Raw genomic sequence first — 26,327 nt, forward strand, 5'->3', positions numbered from 1 at the left:
AGTGAGGGAGGGCAGGAATAGGAAATGAGATCAGAAAGGCATTGTGAAGACTTTGGCTTTTATTCTGAGTAAAAGTCAGTCATTTGCTTAACATTGATCGCTAAGTCTCAATTGTAAAATCAGAATCATAAATGTACTTTGGAATGTTGTTTTAAGGATGCACTAAACTAAGAAATGTAAAATGCTTACCATCATGGCAGACACACGAGCAGCATTCAGTGCACGGCAGGTAGTATTAGTTTTCTTAGTGCTTATACTAGGTAGGTTACTAGGGGCAAAATCTCCAGGGGCAGAACCTATGGGGTTTGCTTTTTAGCATTTTTAAATTTTTATTTATTTTTCTGAGACAGAGCCTCACTCTGTTGCTCAGGCTAGAGTGCCGTGGTGTCAGCCTAGCTCACAGCAACCTCAGACTCCTGGGCTCAAGCGATCCTACTGCCTCAGCCTCCCAAGGCTGGGACTACAGGCCTGCACTACCACACTGGGCTTATTTTTTCTATTTTTAGTAGAGATGGGTCTCGCTCTTGCTCAGGCTGGTCTTGAACTCTTGAGCTCAAGGGATCTTTCTGCCTCGGCCTCCCAGAGTGCTAGGATGATAGGCTTGAGCCACCGAACACGGAGTATTTTTCACCATTTAATTCCCAGACCTGGTGCAGTTCCTGGCACACAGTAAGCCCCCAATCCACATTTGAATATTATCGCTATCATACCTTATTCTAAGAAAGCATTTGAGGTGGTCTCAATTGATTTACATTGAATTCCTGCTCATTTTCTGTTGCTTGCAGAAGTATAACCCTTCCCTTTTGCCTTCTCCACAGGAACATGTTTTGGCATGATCATAACTTGATATCAAAGGCGTGGTGCTGTATTGCGGAAAGGACCCTTGGTTGGGGTGGGAGATGTGACATGGTCCGGGCTCTCCTTTGCAGGGGCTAGGGGTGGGGAGTCATTCAGCCCCTCTGCCCTTCCGCTTCCCTGCAGTGACAGGAATTCAGAAAAATCCCTCTCTATTTCAGGGTGGTTGTGAGGACAGACGAGCTACTAAATGGCAATGTTCTTTGAAAACTCTAAATGGCCATTTTAGGGGGTATGGTAAAGGGGGATAGATCCCCTTTACTGTGGGAAGGGTGGGTGCATGTGCCTTGACTGATTTCTCTGGAGAAATGTTGGTTTATGCTGTGCTTGGAATGGGGTGGAAACCATGGGGCCTCTCTGGCCACCAGATCCATGGTCCTTGCCTTAGTAATGCCATTCTCTAAGCTGCACAGTGGAGGTTTAGACTTTCAGAATTAGCTTTTGTATCGACCTGTTGTGATTTAAATGTATTTCTGTTTTTTAATTTTTTTAAAAATTCTTATTTGTGACTAGGTCAACGTCAGATGTTTTATAAGTTGATTTCAGACACATGGCTTTAAATGTCCCCTTTGTGCTGGTTAATTAAATTCTTTCTTCTTCTTGTCAAATAATTCTTGAGGTGACACCCATTCCAAGCACCCTTCCTAAAAATAAATCAGAAAGGAGATAACAACATTGTGACTAAACAAGCAGTTCACACCCCTCCCTCATCACTCATTGCTTGCCAAAGATGGATCAATCTATCTGTCTTCATTTCACTCAACTTTAAATAAAATTCCCCCCATATAGCCTGGGTTCTGTTGACATCCTAGGGATAGAGCTGTGGACAGGGAAGATAAAGTGCCTGTGTTCACGGCGCTCACATTTCTGTGAGAGGGGGAAAAAATGGTTATTTTAGATTCATAGTGAGAGAAGCCTTCTCCAAGAAGGTGACACTTGAGTAGAGAACTGAATGAGGTGAGGAAGACAGCCATGCAAAGTCTGGGAGAAAAGCATTGCAGGCAGAGGGCCCAGCAGGTGCAAAGGTCCTGAGGTCGGAATGAACTTGGTATAGTCCAGGCACAGGTGAGGAGAGAAGGACAAGGGAGGAGGACGGTTTGTGGGAGGGGAGGACTTCAGAAGGCAGGAATGGGCCTGGTCAGGGAGGGCTTTGTCTGTGAGGAAGGAGTTTGGGTTTTAGTTTGAGTTGATAGATTGTAAATATTTTAAATTTTGACAGTTTAAATATTCTCTTCAGATACTAACCCATTGATTCTTATCTGAGATTCTGTGAAGGAATTGCCAAGTGGTAGCATAGAATTAATGTGGTATTTTTGGAGTTTCATTTGATTCAATCCAAAAATCTCTTAATATTCCTTAGGGAGTTTGTTGGAAATTGTTTGATGAGGATAATTAGCAGACCCAGTAGCCATTTTACCATGCAGAATTCTATCCATGTGTGTTTAAGTGCATGGACTCATTTCCAAGAGAGAATTGAGGGTCCCATTTCCCTGTCATTTATTCTGTACTGAATCTTATATTGGGGTCGGCCCTGAGAAGCCAGGGGTATATCAGATAAAGATCTGATTTTCTTTTATCACAGAAACAAGTTGTAATCGAATAAGCCCTGAGAATGTGCCTGAATCCTTGTGCCGTCTGAGAGGAGCAGATGGTCTTTTCACATTGTTTTGCAGCATGTCTTCAAGTACCAACAATTGACCATTCAGAGGTCAGCAGCAAAGGACTCAGAGATAAAGACTTTTCTCAGTGCACGAACACAATTTAAAGACATATAACTGAATTTTTATCTTCTGTATCCAGTGGGGTCACATTTCTCTGTAATAACCCTCCAAAGTCATGAGATCAATTTTACAAGATTCTGTTTAATTTAACTCTCCATCACACTCTCTTCTGGCTAGCATTTGTTATGCAAACTAATCGTTTTGGAAACCTTTAATTAAATAGCACAGTGTCACCTTAAAAAGGGTTGTTGATCAGATAGGAAATTGAGAGACACAGGTGAGCACATCCGTAGGGTAGATAAACTGGGCGGTCATTTCTCCTGGGGAAACCTTGCAAAGGTCTGGGATGTGAAAAAGGAGATTCCAATTTAGATTTATCATATCATTTGTCATGATCAACAGCTAAAAATGTCAAAGTTGGTATCTTTCTAAATGAGCCTCAGTTTAAACTATTTTGCCTTAGAAAACTCCTCTAAATAATGTGTTCCCGAAATCTACATTATTGAGGGATTTTTGGGTTTCGAGGAGGCTGTTCTCCACCGTGTATTTCCTCGTTGGGTGCCTGTCATCTGTGGTAAGGTTGACGCTGAGATGACTTCGGGGGACAGCGTTTCCATTAGAGCAGTGTCTCTGAGACACAGAGCTGATTTCCCAGCGATGGCACCACTTTTCTTATGAGGGAATAATTGACCCATTTATGGTCTCGTTTCAGCTTGTCGCAGATCCTTGCGCCAGCAACCCTTGTCACCATGGCAACTGTAGCAGCAGCGGCGGCGATGGCTACCTCTGCGTCTGCGATGCAGGCTATGACGGCCCCGACTGCGAGCAGCCGCTCCCCAGGCTCCCAGCCTCGGGCTGGACCGAGCCCACGGCGCCCCGGCAGCTTCAGCCTGTCCCTGCCACCCCGGAGCCCGACGTAATCCCTCCACGCTCTCAGGCAACCGAGACCCTGCCAACCTGGCAGCCGAAAACAGGGCAGAAAGTTGTAGAAATGAAATGGGATCAAGTGGAGGTGAGCGTTGTGTGGCATATATTTTTATGTAAGAAACCAGAAATGTTAAAAGAATTTCAGTGGTTCTAACATCAGCAATAAAAATGGAAGACATTTAAGGTACCCATTGAGCAAACCGATGTGCCTAACCTTACTCCCATCTGCACTTGTGTGTACGATGGTCTTGTGAGCATAACAAGGATAAGCAAACAAACAAACAAAAATGAATAAAATTATTTTCTGGACTGATATCCACATGCATTTCTATGAGATAATCTCAGATTTTTGGGGGACAGACAGCTCAATGTAGCATTCATATAAAAGAATACATCACAGGATCTTTCATTGCTGACCTAATTTTCCTTCGTGGAGTGTATCTTGGTCTGTTAAGTCTACTATAACAAAAATGCCATACCGTGGGTGCCATATAGACAATGAGCATCTATTCCTCACAGCTCTGGAGGCTGGGAAGTCCAGACCAAGGCAGGGTCGGAGCCTGGTGAGGGCTTTCTGGAGCTTGCACAGGCCTTTTTTTATAAGGGCACTAATTCCATTTATGAGCCCTGTCCCCTCATGACCTATGTCCCAAAGGCCCCACCTCTTAATACCACCACCTTGGGGGTTAGGATTTCAACATATAAATTTTGGAGAGGGGGACACAAATATCTGGACCATAGCAGAGTATTATGCATAACTATTGCTTTGTGTATGTGTGTGTTGCTGTTTATTGGTTAGGTTCCATTTTTGGTACCTTGCCGTACTTCAGTGGGATTTAGAAAAAAGAAGCTATCATTGATTTTTAAAATATTTTGAGAATGTATTTGAGAAATAAACTTCCAAATTTTATTTATTTTGGCAATAGCAAATTCTATTTGTTGCAACTTTTCCCATCTGGGCTTGGCTCTTGTATCCTCAAGCTCTACAAAAGTCTCATTCTAAGGATTTTTTTCACAGACTCCTAAAAGTTGACATAAAATATAAATTCCCTAGCTAAAAGAGTTGGGGAACAAGTCCAAATCATGAGTTTGAGGTGACATTGATACAGTGTAATTTCATTCTGTATCTTACACTTTATAAAAATGACATTCATATAAACCTGTGGTGGCATATTATTACAAGTTTTGTAGTTTAGAGGAAAAAAATACAGATCTTTGTATAGCATGTATTAAAGTCAAGGAATGTATCTAGAAATTTCTGTTATTGTTATATTAATAATAGAGGTAGGCAGCATTTCTCCTTTTATTTTCTTGGGTAATTCTAACCAGTTAACCCACTTTTTTTGTTTTTTGTTTTTTTTTTTGCATTGCCATGCAGTTTATGAAGGCCATGTTCAGACTGCAGGGCAATGATCTTAGCCCCTAAAAACTGCGAACTTGTTCTGATTTCAGACTTTTAATAAATGCTTTGAAGTTACAATTTTAATACTTCTTTCCTGGCTGATTCCCTTCTTGAATGTGAACTAGATTTGATTTTTAGGTTATCAAGAAAGTGTCCTTTAAGGAAAATTTCTCCCTAACCAGCCATTTCAATCTATTTACTTAAATGCATGCTATTTTACAGATGGTAAGTGCAAGAAAGAAATGCCTCGCCTTCCCATCATGTGTTATTTCTTAGGTTGTTCAGGAAGCAGGTTGCAAAGTGCCAGAGGAAGAAGTGTAAATATGTTGGGCTTCCTCTTTTCAAGAATTCATAAAGCTTTGGAAACATAAAGTTATCTGGAGGTGAAAGGACTAAAATTTATGTGATTGCTGTCTGTTACACAAATTTAATAAGTGAGACTTACATCTTTGAATATGAATGGTGGGCTTTATCCACACCGTTTAGCTGTGGATAAAGCATTCTGAAAAATAACTTCTAAGTGTTGGTTGTGGGGTGAAATTGTTGAGAGTTTCTGTATTGTTCTCAGTTAATTCTGTGATGAGGAATACTTTTAATATACTTTCATTTTCATTGTGATAGGTGAGGACAGCAATCATGGCACGAGGAATAAATTGCATAAATTGGCCAGAAGCGACCTCACTGGACACAACTCAAGTGTTCACAATCTGGTTATGAGCACAGTTCCCCCGACCCTTAATTGAGCTCCTTTTTAATACATACACATCAGCATACTACTTTTGGGACCATAGTTTAAAAATGAAGGTGTAGCCCACAAGGAAAAAGGAGGGCAGTTTCCCAGATTTCCAGCCTCAGCATGTGTTCCCGAGACCCCTCAGCATTCAGAAGGCTCATGCAGACCAGCTACGTCTTGCCCTTTGCAGGTTTGCAGGCTCGCTGTCCTGTGATTAAGGCTGATTACACCTGCTGTTTGTGAGCTAGTCTGCCTCCCGGTTCTGCAAGCATTTAGTCCCTGGTTACTGTCAGGCTGAGCACAGCGCAGTGGCCAATGACTGCTTGTTAAATGAAAGGAAAGAGAACAGGTAGTGAAATCCTGCTAACTTCCCTGCAACATCCTATCGATCAGTTTTAACAATCCCAGGAATTTATAGACTGCTCTCAGGAAAGCTTTTGCGTTTCAGGAGATCAAATGGCCAAGCTTTTATTGTCTTTTGAGTTCATGAGGTTTCACTTGTCCCCTCTGTGTTCCCCCATCATCATAGAAAGGTAGGAGGGAAATGCAGCTCATGGAATTTTGCTTTATAGAATCATATTATCTTGTACTGTGATCAACCCCATTACATGTCTTCCTCCCGCCCCCAGGTGATCCCGGATGTTGCCTGTGGGAATGCCAGTTCCAACAGCTCCGCGGGCGGCCGCCTGGTATCCTTTGAAGTGCCACAGAACACCTCAGTAAAGTAAGAAAATTATGAGTGAAAAATTGTCAAGATGGATACTATGACCTGTATGCTGGGTTGTGTCCATCCATGTAACTGGGGTGTAACTGGCCAGTCCAGTGAGAACTGTCAGCAGATTCCATGTGTAGACGTGGCCTACATCACTCAAAAACTAGAGAATCTTTCTCAGAGGAGATTACAGTTAGGGTCCAGTCAGGCTGGGGATGTGGAGTTGGGGAATTGGACTGGATGAGTCAAGTGTGAAGTGAGAAACCCTCAGGCCTCGAATGAGACCAGGGCCAGATGCCTCCTCCCCCAAGAGATTTCCCTTCCGACATTATTGGCCTCTTAAGATTTGAATGGACCATTGGTTAAATTCAGATGCATCATTTGCCCCAAATTTAATATTTGCATATTACAATTTTCTCTTAAAAAGCAAACAGCCAAAAAGAGTATTTTGTGTTTTTTTTAAAAAAATTTAAGCTCTTTCAAATTACAGACTGCCCCTTGTCACTGGTGGGGATGGGGAAGGGGCAAAGCGAAGTGGCGCTGGCTGATACCTGGTGTGTGTCCGTGCTTCATGAGAGGCTCAGAGAAGTCAGCAGCAGCCCAGGAGCGTGTAGCTGGGGAGTGGAGGTGGCACCAGAACCGGAGTGTCCTGGACGGGCTGACAACCGCCCACTGCCTGTGCTTCTCTGTTGCCATTAACTGCCACCCTCCCCACACTCCCCGCGAACCTAATGGGCCTTTGCTGCCCAGTCTTTGGGGATTTTAGAAGACCAGGGCCCTAGCTCCCCAGTTTGATGCCTTGGCTCCCTTTTAAGGGGCCAGTGGGCACTTTAGACCTCTTCCTTGTGTACAGGGTCGTTTTTGCCCACCTTGCTTTCTAAAAACGGAGTCCCTGCAAATGTCTGGAAGAGGGACTTGGTTACATTGCCCCTGCCTCCTCCCCCCGCCCCCGCCTTGAACTCCCACCGGCGGGAGAAGAGCCAAGAAGGGCCGTGAACTCCTGGGGCACAGGAGGGATTTCCCCAGGGGAGCGAGGTGGCGTGTGAGGCAGCTCCCGGCGCTGCCAGCAGGGGGAGCCCGGCCCTAAGTGTTTCCTTGCTCGGGCTGCAGATGGGCGCCCCGCCCGCTGGTCCCAGGGAAGGGTCAGGCCCAGTGACACTTCCTTCTCAGGCTTTCTTGTTTAGTTGCTATTATCTTAACTTTCTAAGTCTTTCCAAATGTTCTGGTTTTCTATCCCTTTAAATGCTTTTGTTTCCTTCTTCTTCACGAGCCTGAATTTCTCTGCGACTGTCTCTCAGGCTGCAGAACTGGACAGAAATAGCAGAGTCTGACCCAGGCTGAGTTGATGCCGAATTCACTTGCGGGGGTTACTGGCTCCTTACACTTCCATTTATTCGTGAATTTAATCACTTACTGAACCTTTATTGAGGCCCCTGCTGCAGTCGGGGGGCTCTGTGCAGAGTCAGTGACCTTCTGACCCAGGTAGAGAAACCCAGTTCTCCAGGAGCGCAGGGGAGAACGGGCAGCCGGGGTGGCCGGGGACACGTTTCCGGGGGACGGTGTCCCAGGTGGAGAAGAAGGAGACAAAGGTTGGGAGCTAGAAAAGACCTGGGTTGGGGCACAGCCAGTAGCTCCTTCTTGCTGGAGCTTTGGGCCACTAGGATGGAGGAGGAAGAAGTGAGGCTGGAGGGGAGCCGGGGCCGGGGTGACTGGTGTCTAGACAGCGCATCCTCTGGGTTCTACACTGAAAATAAGCCGGGGGGCCTGAAGCAGAGGAGGGAGGGACACGTTTGCTTATTTTGGCAGCATAATGCAGGTGCAGTACACATGTATATTAAACTTACGCAAGCCTCTTTTTTATATTGTGTGGATATGGAAGGATTTTCTGTAAAAAACTCAAGGTAGTCTTTTATTTTTCATTAAATTTGTTACCCAAAGGTGAGTTACCAGTGAGTCATTTTGTGGTATATTTTGAACAGGTGGGAGGTAGACATTTCTAACAAATGTGGGAAACTTTGTGCACAAAGTGGATGCTTGTTTGTAAGATCATGTCATCAATTTCCTGATACCTTTGTGGATGTACATGTTGTCTTTATTTTTAATTGATGGACTGGTTTTAAGATGAATTTTTTTGGAAAGGGATTTTATGTTTACATCATTCCTGTTTTCAGGATTCGGCAAGATGCCACTGCTTCGCTGATTTTGCTATGGAAGGTCACGGCCACGGGATTTCAACAGTGCTCCCTCATAGATGGACGCAGTGTGACCCCTCTCCAGGCTCCAGGGGGCCTTGTTCTCCTGGAAGAGATGCTCGCCTTGGGGAATAATCACTTCATTGGTGAGTTAGGGAAATCTTTTACTAGACATCTGATTCAACTCAACCTTGGTTTGGTGTTTACAGATAGTAGGTAGGGAATTTTGCCTGGATAATCTGAATTCTAGCCATCAGCACTATTTTCTTCATTTTTGGTAAGGTTTTACAACCACAATTGGGTTCTAATGTATTTGCAGTAAGGCTCAAATTGGAAAAAGCGTGAGCTCTGGAATCCAGAGACTGTATTCCAGCCCTGGCCAGAGCATCATAGCTGTGTGATCTTTGGCACTTAATGTCAGTTTTCCTTTTGACTGTTTGTCCATTTTCTCCAGGAATTGTGGGCAACTTGAGATGTCAGATGTTATTCCTACTTGATTTCAGCCTGACTTAGGGCTGTCAGGCACAGCACCTCACTAGTGATTTGCCACTTCGGAGCCCCTGACTCAGTAGTAACTTGTGGGATTACAACTCTCTTTGGGGCCCTCTCCCCCACAACCACCCCTCCTGCGTGAGTCAATTCTAATTTTTTACCCATTCTTGAACTTTTCTAAATGATCACATGTCTAATTAGCTGTTTTCAAATTCCTCTGCCTTGGAGTAGAAATGGCAGTCAGAAAGCAAGACTCTCATGTTCTTTCTGCTCCCCCTGCCACCCTCCTTCCTGCTGCTTTCAAGAGCTGCACTTGGACAGTTTCCAGAGGGCCACCTTTCCCCTAGTTTAGCATTCCAGCTGTATCCTCCCAGTTGTCTTCATCCCTCACCCAGCATATGGTACCTCTGGGGTTGGAACCTGCAACTCCAGCCCTCTAGTGTGCTGATATAATCAACTGCTTTATTAGAGCTTGTTCCATCTTGCAGCCTCAATTCAGAGACACAAGCAAAAGTTTAGAATCTACCCATCCCAGTCCAGTGCACCCAAGCAGCTTCTTTCATCCTGCTGTCAATACCTTGTCCTGTCTGACCGTATACTTGGTCCTCACCTGCAGGCTGGGGTGAGCAGTGACAGCACCTGTCACTGGAGGAGGTCGGGAGGATTAAATGAGACATTGGGTATGAAAGGATGAATTACAAATGTTAAGGATTATTCTTGGATACTTTCTCTATTTTTTCTGAGATACACTAAGTATTTGCTAAATAGATGGAAGATAAACATTTAGACTTATTTGTTCTCTACAATATATGTTTGAAGCAAATATAATGAAGATAAAGGCACAAGAGAAAATGTTCAGCACTATATAATTTATATTGCATTTTATATTTGACTGACCCTCCTCTGATGAGTTCTTTTTCCAATCTTTGGAAATCCAGCTTGGGGAAGCAGGGATTTTATTGGGTGGAGAGAAGGTAAGGAGAAATTAGTTTGGGGAATGGACACAGCTGGACAAAGGGGGTGGGGTGGGCATCTTTAATTTCAGACCAATCAGGATGGTTACTATAATCCGAATTGTGGATAAAGTATTGCCAGGAGTCAAATCTAAATTTCATTCCCCAATACATTTCAAGATACCTATTATTTACTTCTGTATCTATTGTAACAATTCATCTAAAAGGAAATAGTTTGTATATTTTGAAAGTTTTATTTATGACATGGAGGGAGGTAATAGTTCAAGAAAATGTATGAAGTGTCACTACTCTGAAATGTCATTAATGTTACCAGAAGATACCTATTTGAAATACAGACAGTCCCTGGCTTACTATGGTTTGACAACGATTTTTCAACTTATAGATGGTTCGAAAGAGGAGTGCGTTCAAATGTATGAGTTCAAATGTGTTATTTCCGTACAACTATTCTGGTTTTCATTTTCAGTACAGTGTTCAATAGATCAAGTGAGATTGTCAACACTTTGTTATAAAATAGGCTTCATGTTAAGTGATTTTGCCCAACTGTAGGCTAATATAAGTGTTTGGAGCACGTTTAAGGTAGGTTAGGTGTATTTAATGCATTTTTAACTTACAGTATTTTCAACTTACAATGGGTTTATCAGGATGTAACTCCATCGTCAAGGAGCACCTGTATTAGCTTGCATTTTATACTACCTTTGGCTGTAACATAACTATAACCTTAGACTGACATTGGGAGTGGGAATGGATATTAATAGAGAAGGAATTCCCAATATTAATATAAATTGATTTTTTTGAGATAGAAGAAATTTTGTGACTCAGACGCAATTTGAGCTCATTTTGCTAGCCAGAAGTTTTATGATAAAAATGATCTTTGGTTGAATTGTATTATTCCCTAGGGGGATAATTTTAAAAACTTTAATTTGATATGTTAATAACTAAATTAAGGAATTCTTTCACAAAAAGTATACTTTAGGTTACGATGAAGAGACAATGATGAGTAACACCCTTTATTTCCATAAACCAGTTTTTTCTATTTTGAAAATTTGTGATCTGATATCTTTTTTTAATTTCCTAGCTAGAGCTGTCTAAGTATTTCACATGGCTTGGTAATGGAGATCACAATCTTTCAGTGCTATTCTCTTGAAAGGTAGCAGACAGTCCTGTCACACAAGCTCCTCCCAAGGAAGAACAGCCAGCTTCCTAACGAGGATAAATTGGCTGCACCTACATCCTGCCAGCTACTTCTTTTACAAAATCTTTTTATCTTAAAGAAACGAGATTTATCTTTTGTAATCCTTGTGGAAGGCTTATGCTTACTATAATACATTGACATGTGTTTAATGCTCATTTCGTTTTATTTTTGAAAAAGGAGCTTATTAAAATGATTCACTTTTACAGTCTGGGCCCTCTAGACACGAACACGTTTTAGCTAAGAACCAAAGACTATTCTGAAGAGTACAGCGCCGCCGTGCATTTGATAGCCCAGCAAATGGATGCTAGTGTGGGTAGAAGAGAATTTCCGTGGCAAAAAGAGAGTAAAGTTCCAGAACTGTGTTGAGTTTCAGTCCTTGCTGCTCCTTTTCAGAAAGAAACTTGAGGCACTTTGGGGTATTGATCGTTTCCTCTCTCCCCTGCACTCTCGGTAGACTCCACATGCCTGATGACCAAAGGTGTTTTGATATTTCTATGCAACAGGCAGAGGAGTCCCTGCTGTGTCTTCGGGAGACAAACTTGGTTGCTATCCCAAGATTTTCACAAATGCTCTTTTTTAAAAAAAGCTTATCACTGAGAGCCTAATGTTGTACACATTCTGAATGCAGATAATGCACTTAAATTTGACCTTTTTTAGTGTTGCCACATTTAATTTTTTAAACATTTTTCCTTCATTACCATTGCCTCATTAATATTTACATTCTTTCATAGAAAGAGATGATAGAACGTTCTACCTCATAGCGTCAGCCTCTTTCGTCCTGTGTTGCCACTACATTTTAACGCTTCCGTCCTTTCTTTCATTATCTTTTATTTTCCCTTAATATGCTATTTCCAACTATGTGATTCGCTTTATGCGATGTTTTGGGGTAAATAACTAACTTAACCTTTGTTTAACATCCCCCGCTCCATGGGGAGCATCAGAGGTGCTCATTAGCTCCCCAAGTGATTCGTTTGCCCCAGAGTTTGGATTTCCCAAGAGTCAAGCTCATTGCCCCCGTCACATTTGCATGAAACACAGGTGTGGCTTTCCTGTTTTAAGTATGGTCAATTTTTTTCCCCTGGTGGTTGCCTGGAGACATTGATATAATGGCCCACCTCAGGGGTGAGGGCCCAACCAGCCCTCTGCGGGGTGGCCTCTGTGCTAGAAAATTGTTGCAGGTCACATTTCCTTAGGGGCAAGCCTCACTGGACCCCTTTTCTGGGTGGTTTCCCCTCTCGCCTCCTGCCCTCAGGTGGAGCTCCCTTCACTCCTGCGCTGCGGACCTCACTGCCAGGGCCTGCCCCACCCGGCACGCACCCCTCCCCGCCGCCCCATTCTCTCCCTGCCTCAGACCCCCAAACGCCATCTGTCTCCAAGAGCTCATTTAAGCCCATCTCTTTTGGAGTGGTTTTTGAGCAAATGGCTAGCTAAAGATTCCACTCTACATGGAGTCTCAGATCTCCTTTAACTCATAAAATTTGACACACACACAGGCAAACCCGGAACATTCTCAAGGTTAGTTCTCTGTTTGGTCGGAAAACTCAGGCAGCTGTATCTGCTCTCTCCGTAATTCCTGTCTATAGACTCACTCAGAGAAACCCCAATTTTTCCTACACACTTTTCTCTCGTGTAGTTCGTATTGGTTGTTTCCTCAATCCTTTTTTCATCCCTTTCTTAGTCTTTGAAATTACTTTCATTTTGACCCAGTTTATCCTCTTTCCAGCCTTCCTTTATAGTGGTCTGTCTAGCCCCTTATACTGGCCTTTTTCTCTTCTTTCATTCTATTCTCCTGCCCATAACCTACTATTTTTTAAATCACTTTTATTAGGTAGACATTTATACCATCCTTTTTTATAGTTTTAGTACTTTTTTAGATGTTGAATTTATATTATAAAAATAAGTGCCTGTTAATGTTTAATCCAAGCTGGTGGTATTTCGTGTGTGACCTCCTAAAATGCTTCTCTTATAACTTTAGATCCACTTTTAATTTCATGAAGGGGTGAATGGTACAGCTGTGGCCCATAGGAATGTCCTTGTTGGAGCTGGAAACATTTCTTTAGGACTGTAGCTATTAATCACAGAACCCTGGAAACCAACAATTTTCATATCTTTGTAATTGATAATGTAATTGGATTAGAAGATTTCCCCGTCTGCCCATGACCCCTTTGTGTCTCCTGGGAGCTGTGGAGAGAGTGCTTTCAGTTGCCTTGGTCCTAAATTTTCAGTTTGAAAAGATTCTTGATTTGCAAAATGGTTCATACAACAGTGAATTCACTCTGTTTTTTTTCTCTTGAGAAATAAGACAGGAATAACCAGGTACTTTAGCAGGTACCAGGAGGATTAAGACTTTTCTTTTACTAAGGTACTAAGACTGCCTGGGTGCAATGGTCTTTCACAACCCCCAGGGCTTAATTCTTTATGTACTTACCTGACGCATTTGTCCTGGCTAGCATAGTGAAAACGTGAAGCTTCCTTGGAGATACAATCTTTTGTAGCCATACAGTTTACAATATGTTTTGTTTTTCCAAATGGAATTCTTAATACCCAACCAACTGATGCTGTTATTCTTAAGCAAAACTTCCCAATTTGGGCTCAGTTGGCCGCTGGTTTTGGGACAGTCATGGGGGTCAAAGGTCCATTTCATGGATCTCATGAATCTCCTGAAAATGCACCATAGTTTTTTTGTATCTGTGCCTCCTTCTCAGGAGACAGTCACAACTTCATTGGATTCTCAAAGGCATCTGAGTCCCTAAAAAATTTTAGAGCTACCACTTTAAGCTACGTGTGTGAAATCATGCAAGAATATGTATGCTTTTAAACATTCTCTGCTCATCCAATGACGTTTCCTTTGACAGATTTACCTGCTTCCTAAGTCTCCATACTGAGGAACTTAACCTAGTTTTATCTCCTTATATTTGTAGGCAGTAGGGCTGTGGGAAATAGTTCTGTATTAGTTTAGAAAATCTGCGCTGTACAACTCTTATTTTCCAGGCACTGTGCTAGTCTGGAAATGCGAAGATGATTTAGGTGTGGCCTCTGAGTGAATGGGGCAACAGAAGCTTATACAAGTGCCACAGACAAGTACAAAAGTGGCTGTAGGATTCAGAGGAAGGAGCAACGAACTCTGCCAGGGGTGGGCAGGGCAGGCAAAGGGTTCCCCCGGGATGTGCGAAGGACAGGGTACGGCATTCTGATGGCACAGGAGTCTGTGCTGTTAAGATCATTTAATAATAGTGCTACAAATTGACTAATCACCACCACAACTGGAAATAGAGTTTAATCTCAACAAGCATGTAACAAAACCTTTGAAAATCCCATCCACCCTCCAACTGCCTCTCATCTTGGATAGGAACAAATTTATATAAAGAGGTGCTCAAGGTGTGAATTGTATTTCTTGAGTTCTCTGTTTATCCTCCAAGGGAAAGGAGGGATCTTCTAGTCTTTGACTAGATTTTCAGGTAGTCCTTTGGAATTCCGTGGTAAAACTCTATTCTTATTCCTGAACTGGACCTCTTCCCTCCCTTCCAGGTGAACTATTCCTATAAGCCTTGTCCTTTAAAATGAAAGTTTCAAAAGTAATTTTGCTGGGGTTGGGACATCTCAGCCTATAAATTTGACAGAGGGAGGATTTGGGGAAAGCTCTCCTGAAAGGCAGGGCGCACTGTTGGGACTACACAAGCTGGGGTAAGGGTGGCGGCAGTATTAAAAGGGGAGGAAGTTCCAATAGAAAAGCAGAGACGAGATGTTGCTAAGACCTCAGTTTGGCTGGAGAGCTCCCTGCAGCCAGGCGTAGCTGCCAATGTTCATTTTTTATGTGTGTGCCTATTGTAGCCGTTTAGGCATCAGGGCTCTCAATGGGTATTCCTTTATCTCAACCATTTCATGGTGTATCCTTTTGTTTCCTGCTCAGGAGTTAAAAGGAACCCGGAAATAAATAGGCCGATGCCTGCGCTTCCCCACCTGCCCTGCTTTTCCCTCGCGTTACTGGCTGGCTTCTAGCTGCGGTGACAGCGTCCTGGCCATGGGGTCTCCTGGAGCAGCCAGGACCTGGCTCCCTGTGGAGGACTCAGGGTGGAAGGAGACAGGGGCTGGGGACAGACCAGGACATGTTAGAGGAAAGGGTTCCCATGTGGCGTGAGAGACACTTAGCGCACGTTTTCCTCCAGTAGGGAGCGGCCACTGGCAGGTGCAGGACCCGCTTGTAATTCTCCTCTTGCAGCGGTGAAGAGCTGAGGCCGGCTTGTGTCTTCTCTACACGCTCTCACTTTGGGTTATAGTTTTCTTGCCTCCGATGTCCACTTACATTTACATTTCACTATTTAATGGTGTGCATTTGCTAGGAGCCTCTCAGATACTATGGATTAAGTTAGGATATAAAGATAGTGGGCAGGGTACACAAATTTTCACAATGTTCTTTACCTTGATAATATCTTCATTGATTATAATTTTTTTTAGGTCCCTTAGTAAAAGGGAGGGTCTTTATCCCGGCTCTGGTGCAGCACAGCTGGGCAGATTCTCTGAAACGTCTTCACGCACCTTTCTTACCCCATCTGTCCTGTAGGCAGGCTGCTGCCAGACCATTTTCTAAAGTCGCCCCTGTCACTCTCATGGTGTCAGGCCCTCGTTCTCCAGACCTGCCTGTTTACATGAAGCTTTAGTCTCCAGGCCATTCTCAAAACAAGTCTGCAGGACTTTATTAGCTCTTACTATTCAAGTTGGGTTGAGTGTACATATACCATTCAGAGAGAGGTTTCTGAGGCCCCTGGCCCCTTGGCTGTACATTGAACTAGAATCTTCTGCTCTAAATGCACAGGTCCCAAGCTTCCTTCAGCTTCCTGGAGTGAAATCTAATTTCCTTTAAGCATAAAGTCCCACTGTTGGGAGTCCCACCTTCATGACTGCCACGCTGCCTGGCTACTGCACCTGGCTGCTGCAGGCCCCCGCCTCTGTCTGGACCCTGACGTTGTATAACCCTGTTAGTTCTGCTTCAGACCACACCCAGCTCTGAGACCCAGGCCAGCATGGACTGGGGCTGCGTCTTTCCCGCCTCTGAACCTCGTGGTGGGGCTGGCTGTTCAGTGCTCCTGGGTGTTCCCCTAACCCAGCCCTGCAAGTTTTCCATTTGTTCCTCTCTGTACAGCTGATGTCACTTCCCCTGCCCCCAGCTCGTGACTCCCCTTCCCCTTCTTTCAAGGCTTTTATAAAGTCTTTGCTTTACCAGTCCTTTGTCTCACGTTTCTCTCTGCAAATTGCATTTACAGCATCACACACTTTGCACCAGAATGTTCTCCATCCCCCTGCCCCATTTATTGGTATGCTAGTTTTATATGTTTAATGAAACTGCAAACTTCTAGAGAGAAGGGACTGTGTCACAGCTCCTTGCAACCATAATGACCACATGGTAGTCACCTGACTGCTTAAATTTTGTTCATACATAAATTATTCTGCTCAGGAAATACCATGGGAAGAAAATTCCCAGCTGCAAAATGTCAATCTTAAGAATCCTTTGTAGGTTTTTATAACCTACCTCTGTGACATTTAAATCCTTCTCCCCCTTTTATTGCATTAAAAGTATTTTAGAGGATCAAATACAAAGGGGAAAAAAAGAAAAGAAAAGAAAAGAAACTTTTCATCATTCTTTTGGGAATGGTGTATTTTGTCTTTTAAGATATCTTGATCTGGGGGCCAGAGGTAAAATAGTTGAAGAAAGTTTGGAAAGGACACCACCTATAGAACCATTAACATCTTCTTTTGCTGAAAGTGTAAGATTTAAAGAAGAAAATGCAAATATTTCACCTTTTCGTGGTCATTTTAAAACCACAGTTGAATAAGGTCTATTGAACTCCCTGCAATAGAGGGAGTTAAAAAAAACCCTTAAGAATGTTCAAATAAAAAGCAATAGTTGGAAAAGAACAAAAACAGAGGAAGCATAAAGCTGCCCCAAATGGCATAATTTAGATCAAATTCATGTTTGCTTAGTTCGAAGATTTCTAAGAAATTTAAATTTTAAATTCGGACCACATTTCTATATTATCAGCAATCAGGATTCTTCGTGTTTTTTTTTTTTTTTTTTTTTTCCTGTAGAGATGGAGTCTCTCTCTGTTGCCCAGGCTGGAGTACAGTGGTACAATCATAGCTCACTGCAACTTTGAATGCTTGGGCTCAAGTGATCCTCCCACCTCAGCCTCCAGAGCAGCTGGCACCACCATGCCTGGCTAATTTTTCTTTTTAAGATACGGGATCTTGCTATGTTGCCCAGCCTGGTCTCAAACTCCTGGCCTCAAGTGATCCTCCCGCCACCTCAGCCTCCCAAAGTGCTGGGCTTACAGGCATGAGCAACTGCTCCCAGCCAGGATTATTCTTTATAATCTTCTTTTTATTATTGTTAATGAGTATCAGGATTATTTTTTATTAGTTGGCCTTGAACTTCATGCTCTACTTCTATCTTCCTGAATATTGTCATGGTCAGCATCATTTATTTATTGGTACCTATTGATTGTGGCAATAAACTGAGCATCATTAAAAGTACTCTATTCTGGATATGCCTGGTCCCTAGAGCTGGCAGTCTAAGATTCAGTGGCCCACTGGGGATCAGTTGCCCAGGCTGTGCAATGGAGCAGGCGATCAAAGAGGAATAAGATGTCCCTGGAATGAGGCTCGTTTAAAAAGGCAGATTCCTGGTCTATTCACAGACCCAGTAGGTCCTTAGGAGAATTTTTTTACAACGTCTTCAGGTGATTGTTTTGAAAGCTAAAATTTGTGCAAATTCTAGGAACTAATTAAGAAGTAAAGAACAACCCTTTGGTTGAGGAAAACCAGTCCAAGTGCATGTATAAGAGCAAGGTTGTAAGTTACTAAAGTGCTTTTGCAGTTCTTGTGCATCAGTTTCAGAATTTAAGAGAACAAAGCAGCTTCAGATAATTCTGTAAATTGGGCCTGATGCATTAAGTGGAGGGATTTGCTTGGTTTCAAGAAACAAATTCAAGGTTTGCCTTTATAACCATAAATTTTCCCTTTTCTTCCCCATTCTACCTCATTCTCTCTACCTCTCCTTGGGCCCTTTTATTTAAAAAACTAAAGCTAGCACATTTTATTAATAGGTTAATTTGTAAGAATTAATGAAGAAAATTATTTTTATATTTTAAAGAACGTCTTCTTAATTATGGAAAGAAATACCTTACTATTTAACCAATACTGGTGAATTTTAACCCCAATCTTGTCCACAGAATCTGATTAAGATATTTCTTTAAGGCCTTCCCTGCTTCTTTTAACTTAGAGACAGACTTTCTCAGGGCTTTGCCAGCTTACCGCCAAAAGCTTTTCCTAGCTTCTGTCAGTGCGCATTTCAACTAAGAAAGTAATTTTTTAAATTGCCTTTCTGCTAGCCAAATTCCTGCTCCTTGTAGCATCTCTTCTCTTTCTTCTTTCTAAAGGAGGGAGAGAGAGGAAGAGAGCCGGAGAGGGGTAGAGAGAGAGAGAGAGGGAAGAGAAAGTTTCTCAGGACTAAATATAAAAACCTCTGGGACTATGGTTTTCTCTCAGCAGAAGGTAATTTACTTTCTTTCGAAGAATGAAAAAGGCTCAATTGTCTATTTCTTATTATGAAAGTAATATATACAAGAGAGAGAAGAAAAATGGAAATTTCCTTTCCTGTAACCTCCATCCCCTTACTGACAACCAGGGTTATGTTTTGTGGTATTTCCTTTTCTTGGTATGACGATGCATGCATATAGACATGCACATTTTTTTGAAAGAAGGACACATTGATGTATGATCTGGTTATTTGCTTTTTCCCCTTAATGTATCAATGACATTCTTTTATGTTAATAAATATAAGTCCATAACATTCTTCTTAATGGCTGTGTAATGTTCAGTTAAATCAACGTACTATTAATATAATTTAAACAATTAGCACTTTCTTTTCTTTTATCCTTTATTTTGCCTCTTTGGACAGAATTTCAAATATTGCTATAACGACATCGTGTATCTTCTCTGGTGATTTGTTTGGGTTAAAGTCCTGGCTATGGAATTTACTGGATTAAAGGGTTTGTACATTTTAATGACAGATTTGATACATGCTATCAAATTGTCCTTAACTTTCTTCCACCTTTCACTTAGGACAGCCAGTTTATCTTTAGAATTGTTCATTATTCCTCTTCCATTAACTTTCAGCTAGGTGCTGTTAACTATGAATAGATTCAACTGGAAATTTACATATACCTTTTAGCAACTTCCCTAACAATCTGAGATTTCGAGGGATCTCCTTTGGGAGAAGAGTAGTCATTGACAGTTTCCAGAAACAGGACAGCACAAATCTCTTTAAGCAGAAGATGTTTCAAGTTGTTTCATGACAATATTACATTTACACATCAGAGTAATGGTAAATGCAGCGGTTTCATTGGATTATTGCATTTGCACAGTAGAGTAAACGTGGACTGGCAAAGGGAAGATAGGAAATAAGCAAGTGGTCGCTGCTCTCATGGTCCTTGTCACATTGCTAAGGTCTGGTGACATTTCTCACACTTAGTGTTATGCAGAGAACATTCATATTCCAGGGGATTGCGATCCCTGGCTTCATTCCATTTCCTTCTCTGTGATTCTTTTGCTTTTCCACTACAATATCCTGAAGGTAGACATTTAAGTCCCTTTTATCGTAGTCTTTTTATGAGGTCAGAATGATTCATAAGAATGGGACAAAGGATTGTCCAAAAAGACAAATATTTTGAAAACCTGTCAGGGAGGCTTTAGAGATGATCATTTACTTTTGACACAAAATCATGGTAGTCATAATATTAATAGTTTTTTGCAAAGGTCTTGGGTGTAAAACTCAGAGCAGCAAGTAATTGGTTGGAAGTAGGGCCTGTCAGCAGGAGAAAATTGTCTAGTTTTTGGTGAGGAATATAAATAATTGGGATTGCATTTCAAAAAGACTCTCTTTCTTCCTCATCTCTGATGCTCTCCCTGACATTTGGGTTTTGAATGCCATGATATTTTTGGTATTCGCATGCAGCCTTAACAAGCATCACACGCTCTCACGGTTGTCCTGTTTTAATGCTGTAATTGTGAGTTTGACCTACAAAAGTTATATTTGCTTGGTAGACAAATGGAAAATCTCCTTAAATAAATACACTGACAAATACTGTTTGGCTACATCACTGCCAACAGATGACAGCCTCTGGAACACCACTAGGATAAAAAACAAGGTCTACATCCTCTACTCATCTCTCTGCATGCCTGTTTATCATCAGCAAACATTTGTTGATTAATTATTGCATGTAGAACACTGTTCTCAGTGTTGGGGATACAAAGAAATATCAGGTCCCAGAACTTTAACATATTTCAGCCTCCAAGAAGACAGGACATACTCGTTATGTAACCGAGATAAATTTTGTAGTCCCACGGCATAGTCTTGTTTATAAAGTCTTACGCAAGTAAACACAGTCCAGTAACCAAAAAATGAATTAAAACAATTGAAGTCTTTATTCATCTTTTTGAGGGAATATGAACTTTGTGGGAAAAGTGCATTCCTATTGTGCAACAAAAATGATATCTCATCTCATCCTCTCTGCTCTCTTAATGGTCTCCATGTGTTTGGCACCTGCTTCCTCAAATTCTCCCTCCCACGCTCAATGTCTCCTTCCCAATGTCTCTGCCTTTGAGGCTTTTACTTCCTTTCACTTCTTCTTCTGTCCTTTGAGCACCGTGTTTTGTACGTCAGTGTGGCTCTCCGTTGTCTGTTTGTTCTTAGTTCTTCTCTCTGTCTTGCCCATGACTTGGATTCTCCACAACAGAAAACTTGACTGAGAACTCACCCAGAAAGCAGGAGTCCTTACAAGCTGAAATAAGGGGCAACTGTCAATATTCACATGGTGTTAGATGCTAATGATTTTGAGACAATGCTGCACATAGAGAGGTAAATGAGAAGATAAAGGAGTGTATATAAAACACTAGATGAATGATACAGTCAATTTAAGGTCTATGTGAATTCACAAGGGAAGAGTATTCACCAAGGGGCAGCTGAAGGCTTTAGACTTGAGATGTGTCTTGAGCTTGGCCTTGAACTGAAGAGTACTGTGAGAGGGAAAGGCGTTGAGGGTAAGAGGGAGGATGCATGTGTTCAGAAATGATAGAACAATTTAGCTGGGCTGTGGATTTCAATAACTCAGCCATGGAAAACTAGGCAGGGCATAGGCTGTGGGGTTGCATGTGGTGTTGTGGGTTTTCTTCAGTTTGCAGACAGTGATGGTCCAGGGTTTTAGGTGATGAGGGGTGCGGGTGGTAAGGGTGGAGGTGGTCTGGCACAGCGTGTCCTGAGGGTCAGAATCAGGTAGATATGGCAGCAGAAAGCAGGGCTCTTGGGTGCCAGGGATGTTGTGAAGGTTGAGTCTGTAGATGTGTTTGTGCAGGAGGGAAGCAGGGAGAAAGGGAAGGTGAAGTCAAGAGTGACAGATACCAGAGTTTCAAGTTGGGGGTCTTATTCCTGGGAATATACCCAGTTAGAAAGAAAGGCTCTTTTCTGCAGAGTGGTTGTGTTTAGTTTAGATGTATTTTGGGTATTCAGAAGGCAGCTGGAAATGAAAGGCAGCACTCAAGTTCAGCGAGGAGGCCAGCGCTAGAAAGTGAGACTGGGCCTCTTGTGTTTGGATGTTAGAATTGAAGCTACTGGGAAGGAAGGAAGGACTGAGAGAGGAGGTGCAGGGGTGGAGAGAAAGGGATTTAGGTGAGTGCTAAGGCTTAGGCGAGTGTACCACATGGGAGGAGAAAGTGAGCCAGTCAAGGAGGAGTACGAGAGCGAGCAGAAGCAGGGAGGCAGATGGTGAGAGGGAGTGGGACGGGAAGAGCAAACAGAAGAGAGAATTATAATGCTTGAGATCTTAGCAGGAGAGTTGTTTTGAGAGGCTGTGAACTCTGAGTGGGGCTTCCCCTATCAGATGAGGCAGTTTCATTTTCCAGTGTATCAAGCCCCAGCCTTGGCAACACGCCTGCCATTTTTCTTTCACTTCCCACATCCATTTAACAGGAGGCCCCTTGTGCTCAAACTTCAGCGCATCCCAGATCTGACCTCATCTGTCCACCTCTGCGGCCACCAGCCTTGCCCAGCGCCATCTTGGCTCACCTGGGTTATTGTAGGAACCTCCTGTCTGGCCTCCCTGCTGTACCTCTGCCCCCCGCAACTGGGCTGTATCCCGGGAGGGCCACAGCGTGTCCCACTTCTGCTCACGCTCCTGTGGTGGCTCCCATTTCCCTTGGAGCGGAAGCCAAGCCAAGACTTAAGGGCCAACAAGGCCTGACGTGTCTGCCCCTTAATTCTCTGATTGTGTCTCCTACCCTTTCCCTCTTACTCCTGCCCCTTCTGGAACTTCTCAAGCAACCTCCCATCTCTAGGCCTGTGCACTGGCCACGCCTCACCTGGGCCCTGCCTTACCTGCTCTGTGTCTTTGCTAACTTGTCACCTACTCTCACACAACTGCAACCTCCCTTCTCCTCGTGCTCCTAGGACTCCACACCCCTGTACCCTGCTCTCTTTTGCCTCATAGAACTTATCACTTTCTAATATAGGGTATAACTTATAGATTATTACCTGTGTGTCCTGCTAGAAGGTGAGCATGATGGAAGCAGGGAGCTCTGTATGTTTTGTTTAATGTTTAGTCACAATCACTTAATGCAGGGCCTGGTTCATAGTAGGCACTCAATAAATATTTACTGAATAAATAAATTCAATAGATATTGAGTTACTGGTGAGTAATCAGAGGGGGATTATTTTGTAAGTGTGGGAATCCAGCTTAAACTTGCTTATGGAAAAGAACCAAAAAACCAGCAAGCAAAGATGGTGGGTAGAGTCTCATGCAATTGAAAGTCCAGGGGTGAATCTGGTTTCAGTAAGTGTCACAGCCAATCTGAATCAGACAGAGCTCCTGCAAGAGAATAACAGCCCTCTGACACATCTGGTTTGGGTTTGTTTTAGATTTCAAGCATTTGATCATATTTTGTAGACTGTATTATTGAGGTAAATAGATGTGCATGCTTGTATCTATACATCCACCATAGATACACACATACATAGGTGCATGTATGTATGTGTATGTGCAGTTGTTCTTCCTTAACTGTGAGTTTCACACCCATGGATTCAACTAGCCTCTGATTGACAATATTTGGGGAAAAGCCCCAATAAAAAGTAAAAATACAACAATAAAACATAATACCAAAAAACCCAATAAGTACAACAACTATTTGCATGACATTTACATTGTATTAGGTATTTAAGTACTCTAGAAATGATTTAAGGTATATGAGAGGATGTGCATAGGCTATATGCAAACACTGTTCCATTTTATATGAGACTTGAGCATCTTCAGATTTTGGAATCCAGGTGAGTTCCTAGAACCAATCTGCAAATACTAAGGGACAACTGTATATATACACACAGATGAATATTCATGTGTATACACATACATAGATGCACATGCATACATAGACCCACACTTACAGAGATGCACAGACATGTATATGCACAGATATAATTTAAGAGATTTGGTAGAGAGACAACTATAAAAGAGTATTGGTTGGAGTATGCAAGAATGAGTGTGTAGGTCTATAGGGATGTGTAAGAGAGGGCAATTGGTTTGGAAAGAAACAGTTTTTAGACATCCAATAAAGGGCTGATAACTAGAATCAGGAAAATCAGCAAGAAAAAATCAAACAACCCCATTAAAAAGTGGGCAAAGGATATGAACAGAAACTTTCCAAAAGAAGATAGACTAATGGCCAACAAACAAATGAAAAAATGCTCAACATCTCTAATCATCAGGGAAATGCAAATCAAAACCACAATGAGATATCACTTAACTCCAGTGAGAATGGCTTTTATCAAAAAGTCCCAAAACAATAAATGTTGGTGTGGATGTGGAGAGACAGGAACACTCATACACTGCTGGTAGGACTGAAAACTAGTGCAACCTCTGTGGAAAGCAATATGGAGATACCTCAGAGAGCTACAAGTAGAACTACCATTTGATCCAGCAATCCCATTACTGGGTATCTACCAAAAGGAACAAAAGACATTCTATAAAAAAGACACCTGCACTAGAATGTTTATAGCAGCACTATTCACAATTGCAAAGATGTAGAAACAACTCAAGGGCCCATCAATACATGAGTGGATTAATAAAATGTGGTATATGTATACCATGGAGTACTACTCAGCCACAAAAAACAATGGTGATCTAGCACCTCTTATATTATCCTGGATACAGCGTGAGCCCATTCTAAGTGAAGTATCCCAAGAATGGAAAGTCAGGCACCACATGTTCTCACCGTCAAATTGGTATTAACAGATCAACACTTATGTGCACAAATAGTAGTAACATTCATCAGGTGTCAGGCAGGTGGGAGGAGGGAGGAGGGGGAGGGGTGTGGTGCGCACCGTCTGGGGGTGGACATGCTTGAAGCTCTGACTCGGGTGGGGCAAAGGCATATATGTAGTATATGTACTAGACATTTGTACCCCCGTAATATGCTGAAATAATAAAAAAGAAGAAATAATGCTGTAATTATTAATGTGGAGGGTATTATATAATTAACTAATATTCATGAATACAAAACAATCAGCAAAATAACAAATTAATTTTCTGTTAGCGTGATAGTTGTATTTTAAAAATCATTTCGTTTAGAATATTAAAGTGTGATGACTTCTACGAAGAAGCTGATTGCAAAACTCGCATTCCACACTGGGGAGTCTCCTTCCTGTGGTGGCAGGCAGCCCTCACCGGGGCAGGGCTTACAGTCGGCATTAGAAATGGAAACTAGAAAAGAGTGAGATCCACTTGATGTGCTTGATAATTTTTCCCTTCTTTAGAATATGAACAAAGGTTCATTCTTGTTTTGTTTTGTTTTGGACCCTCCATCTGACGCATCGTGATCCCTGTTAGAAAGTCCAGCAGCGAAGACAGTCTGCTCAAACAAAGTCAGATTGGGATTTTGGACAGTAAAGGTTGTAAGGGAGAGAGACTGAATTTTTAATTTGCTACATTGACCCTTACAGAAAGAATCGATTATCAGATAGCAGTCCCAAGACTTTTGTAAAGACTGAAGCATAAATAAAATCTGTTCTGGACAGATAAGGGAAACTCCTTTCAGCCTACCGAGATGACAGTCACACTGAATTAAAGAATTTCATTTTGGGAGCGAGCTGATTGGGACAGGACAATCAGCAATTCATTCTTTCTTGGTAAACCCTCAAAGCAGGGTTGCTGGCGTTGTTCACGGTCTGCAGTGAGGCCCAGCTTACAGTGAGGCCTTCCACCTAATTGGCTTGGGACGCTGTGATCAGGGTGTCCCCTAGCTAAGGTTGAAGCCACTTTGCTCCGTGGTCAGAGCTGTTATTGATCACTTCCCCCTGGAGCTGTCAGCCAGAGTGTGTTCTCATCGCTACCAGCTTTCTTTGCTGGGTTCCTTGTCTCTCTCTGCCAGTCTGTACCTCTCGCCTCCTCAGATGTGCTGTCACCACAGTCAGCTCTCTTGCGCTCGTGTATTTATGTATTCACACATTCCTTCCTCCCTCTCAAACATGTTTCTGATAGGCGCCTGCTTGGCGCTGGCAATGGAGCAATGGGCAAATCAGACAAAAATCTTTGCCCTCATGGAACTTATGTTTTAATGGGATGACAGGTATTAAATAAATAATTACATAAGTAAAAGAGAATTACAATTGGATCAGCACACTGTAGTTAATAATAAAATATGTCATAACCTTGGGGTGGGAGATCACTGTCGTGAAGAGAGATGATTGGGCTGAGATATAGGCAGTGGGGAAACCCTTCCAGGCAGAATGCTGGAATTGTATGTGCAAAGGCCCTGTGGCTGGAGAGAGTGCATAATATTAGAGGATCTGCAACAAGGCCATGAGGCTGGGGCTCATAGAGTAAGGAGGAGGGTGGTAGAGATGTGGGGAAGAGGTAGGCTGGGGCAGACGTGTTGGGCTACAGAGATCTCAGATGGATCCTAGTGGCAATGAGGAGCCCTTGAAAGGAAGGAGCTGAAAAACATACTCTTTCTGGTGTAGGACCTCTGCTGAAATATATGCATTTTAACTTTGCCAAAAACAAGTCATCCCTAAGTCAACACCTTT

At 42.5% G+C, this 26,327-nt stretch overlaps 1 protein-coding gene across 1 annotated transcript in view; it reads left to right on the forward strand.

Annotated features, from left to right (window-relative positions):
• Positions 1-26,327, forward strand: part of DNER (delta/notch like EGF repeat containing) — a 273,010-nt gene that overhangs the window by 100,983 nt on the left and 145,700 nt on the right. The window contains exons 2-4 of the mRNA XM_045559043.1: positions 3,289-3,588; positions 6,268-6,362; positions 8,522-8,688. Coding sequence (XP_045414999.1) covers positions 3,289-3,588; positions 6,268-6,362; positions 8,522-8,688 — 562 coding nt within the window. The remainder of the gene's footprint in view (positions 1-3,288; positions 3,589-6,267; positions 6,363-8,521; positions 8,689-26,327) is intronic.

Source organism: Lemur catta, chromosome 8 (genome assembly GCF_020740605.2).
Source record: "Lemur catta isolate mLemCat1 chromosome 8, mLemCat1.pri, whole genome shotgun sequence".
NCBI lineage: Eukaryota > Metazoa > Chordata > Mammalia > Primates > Lemuridae > Lemur > Lemur catta.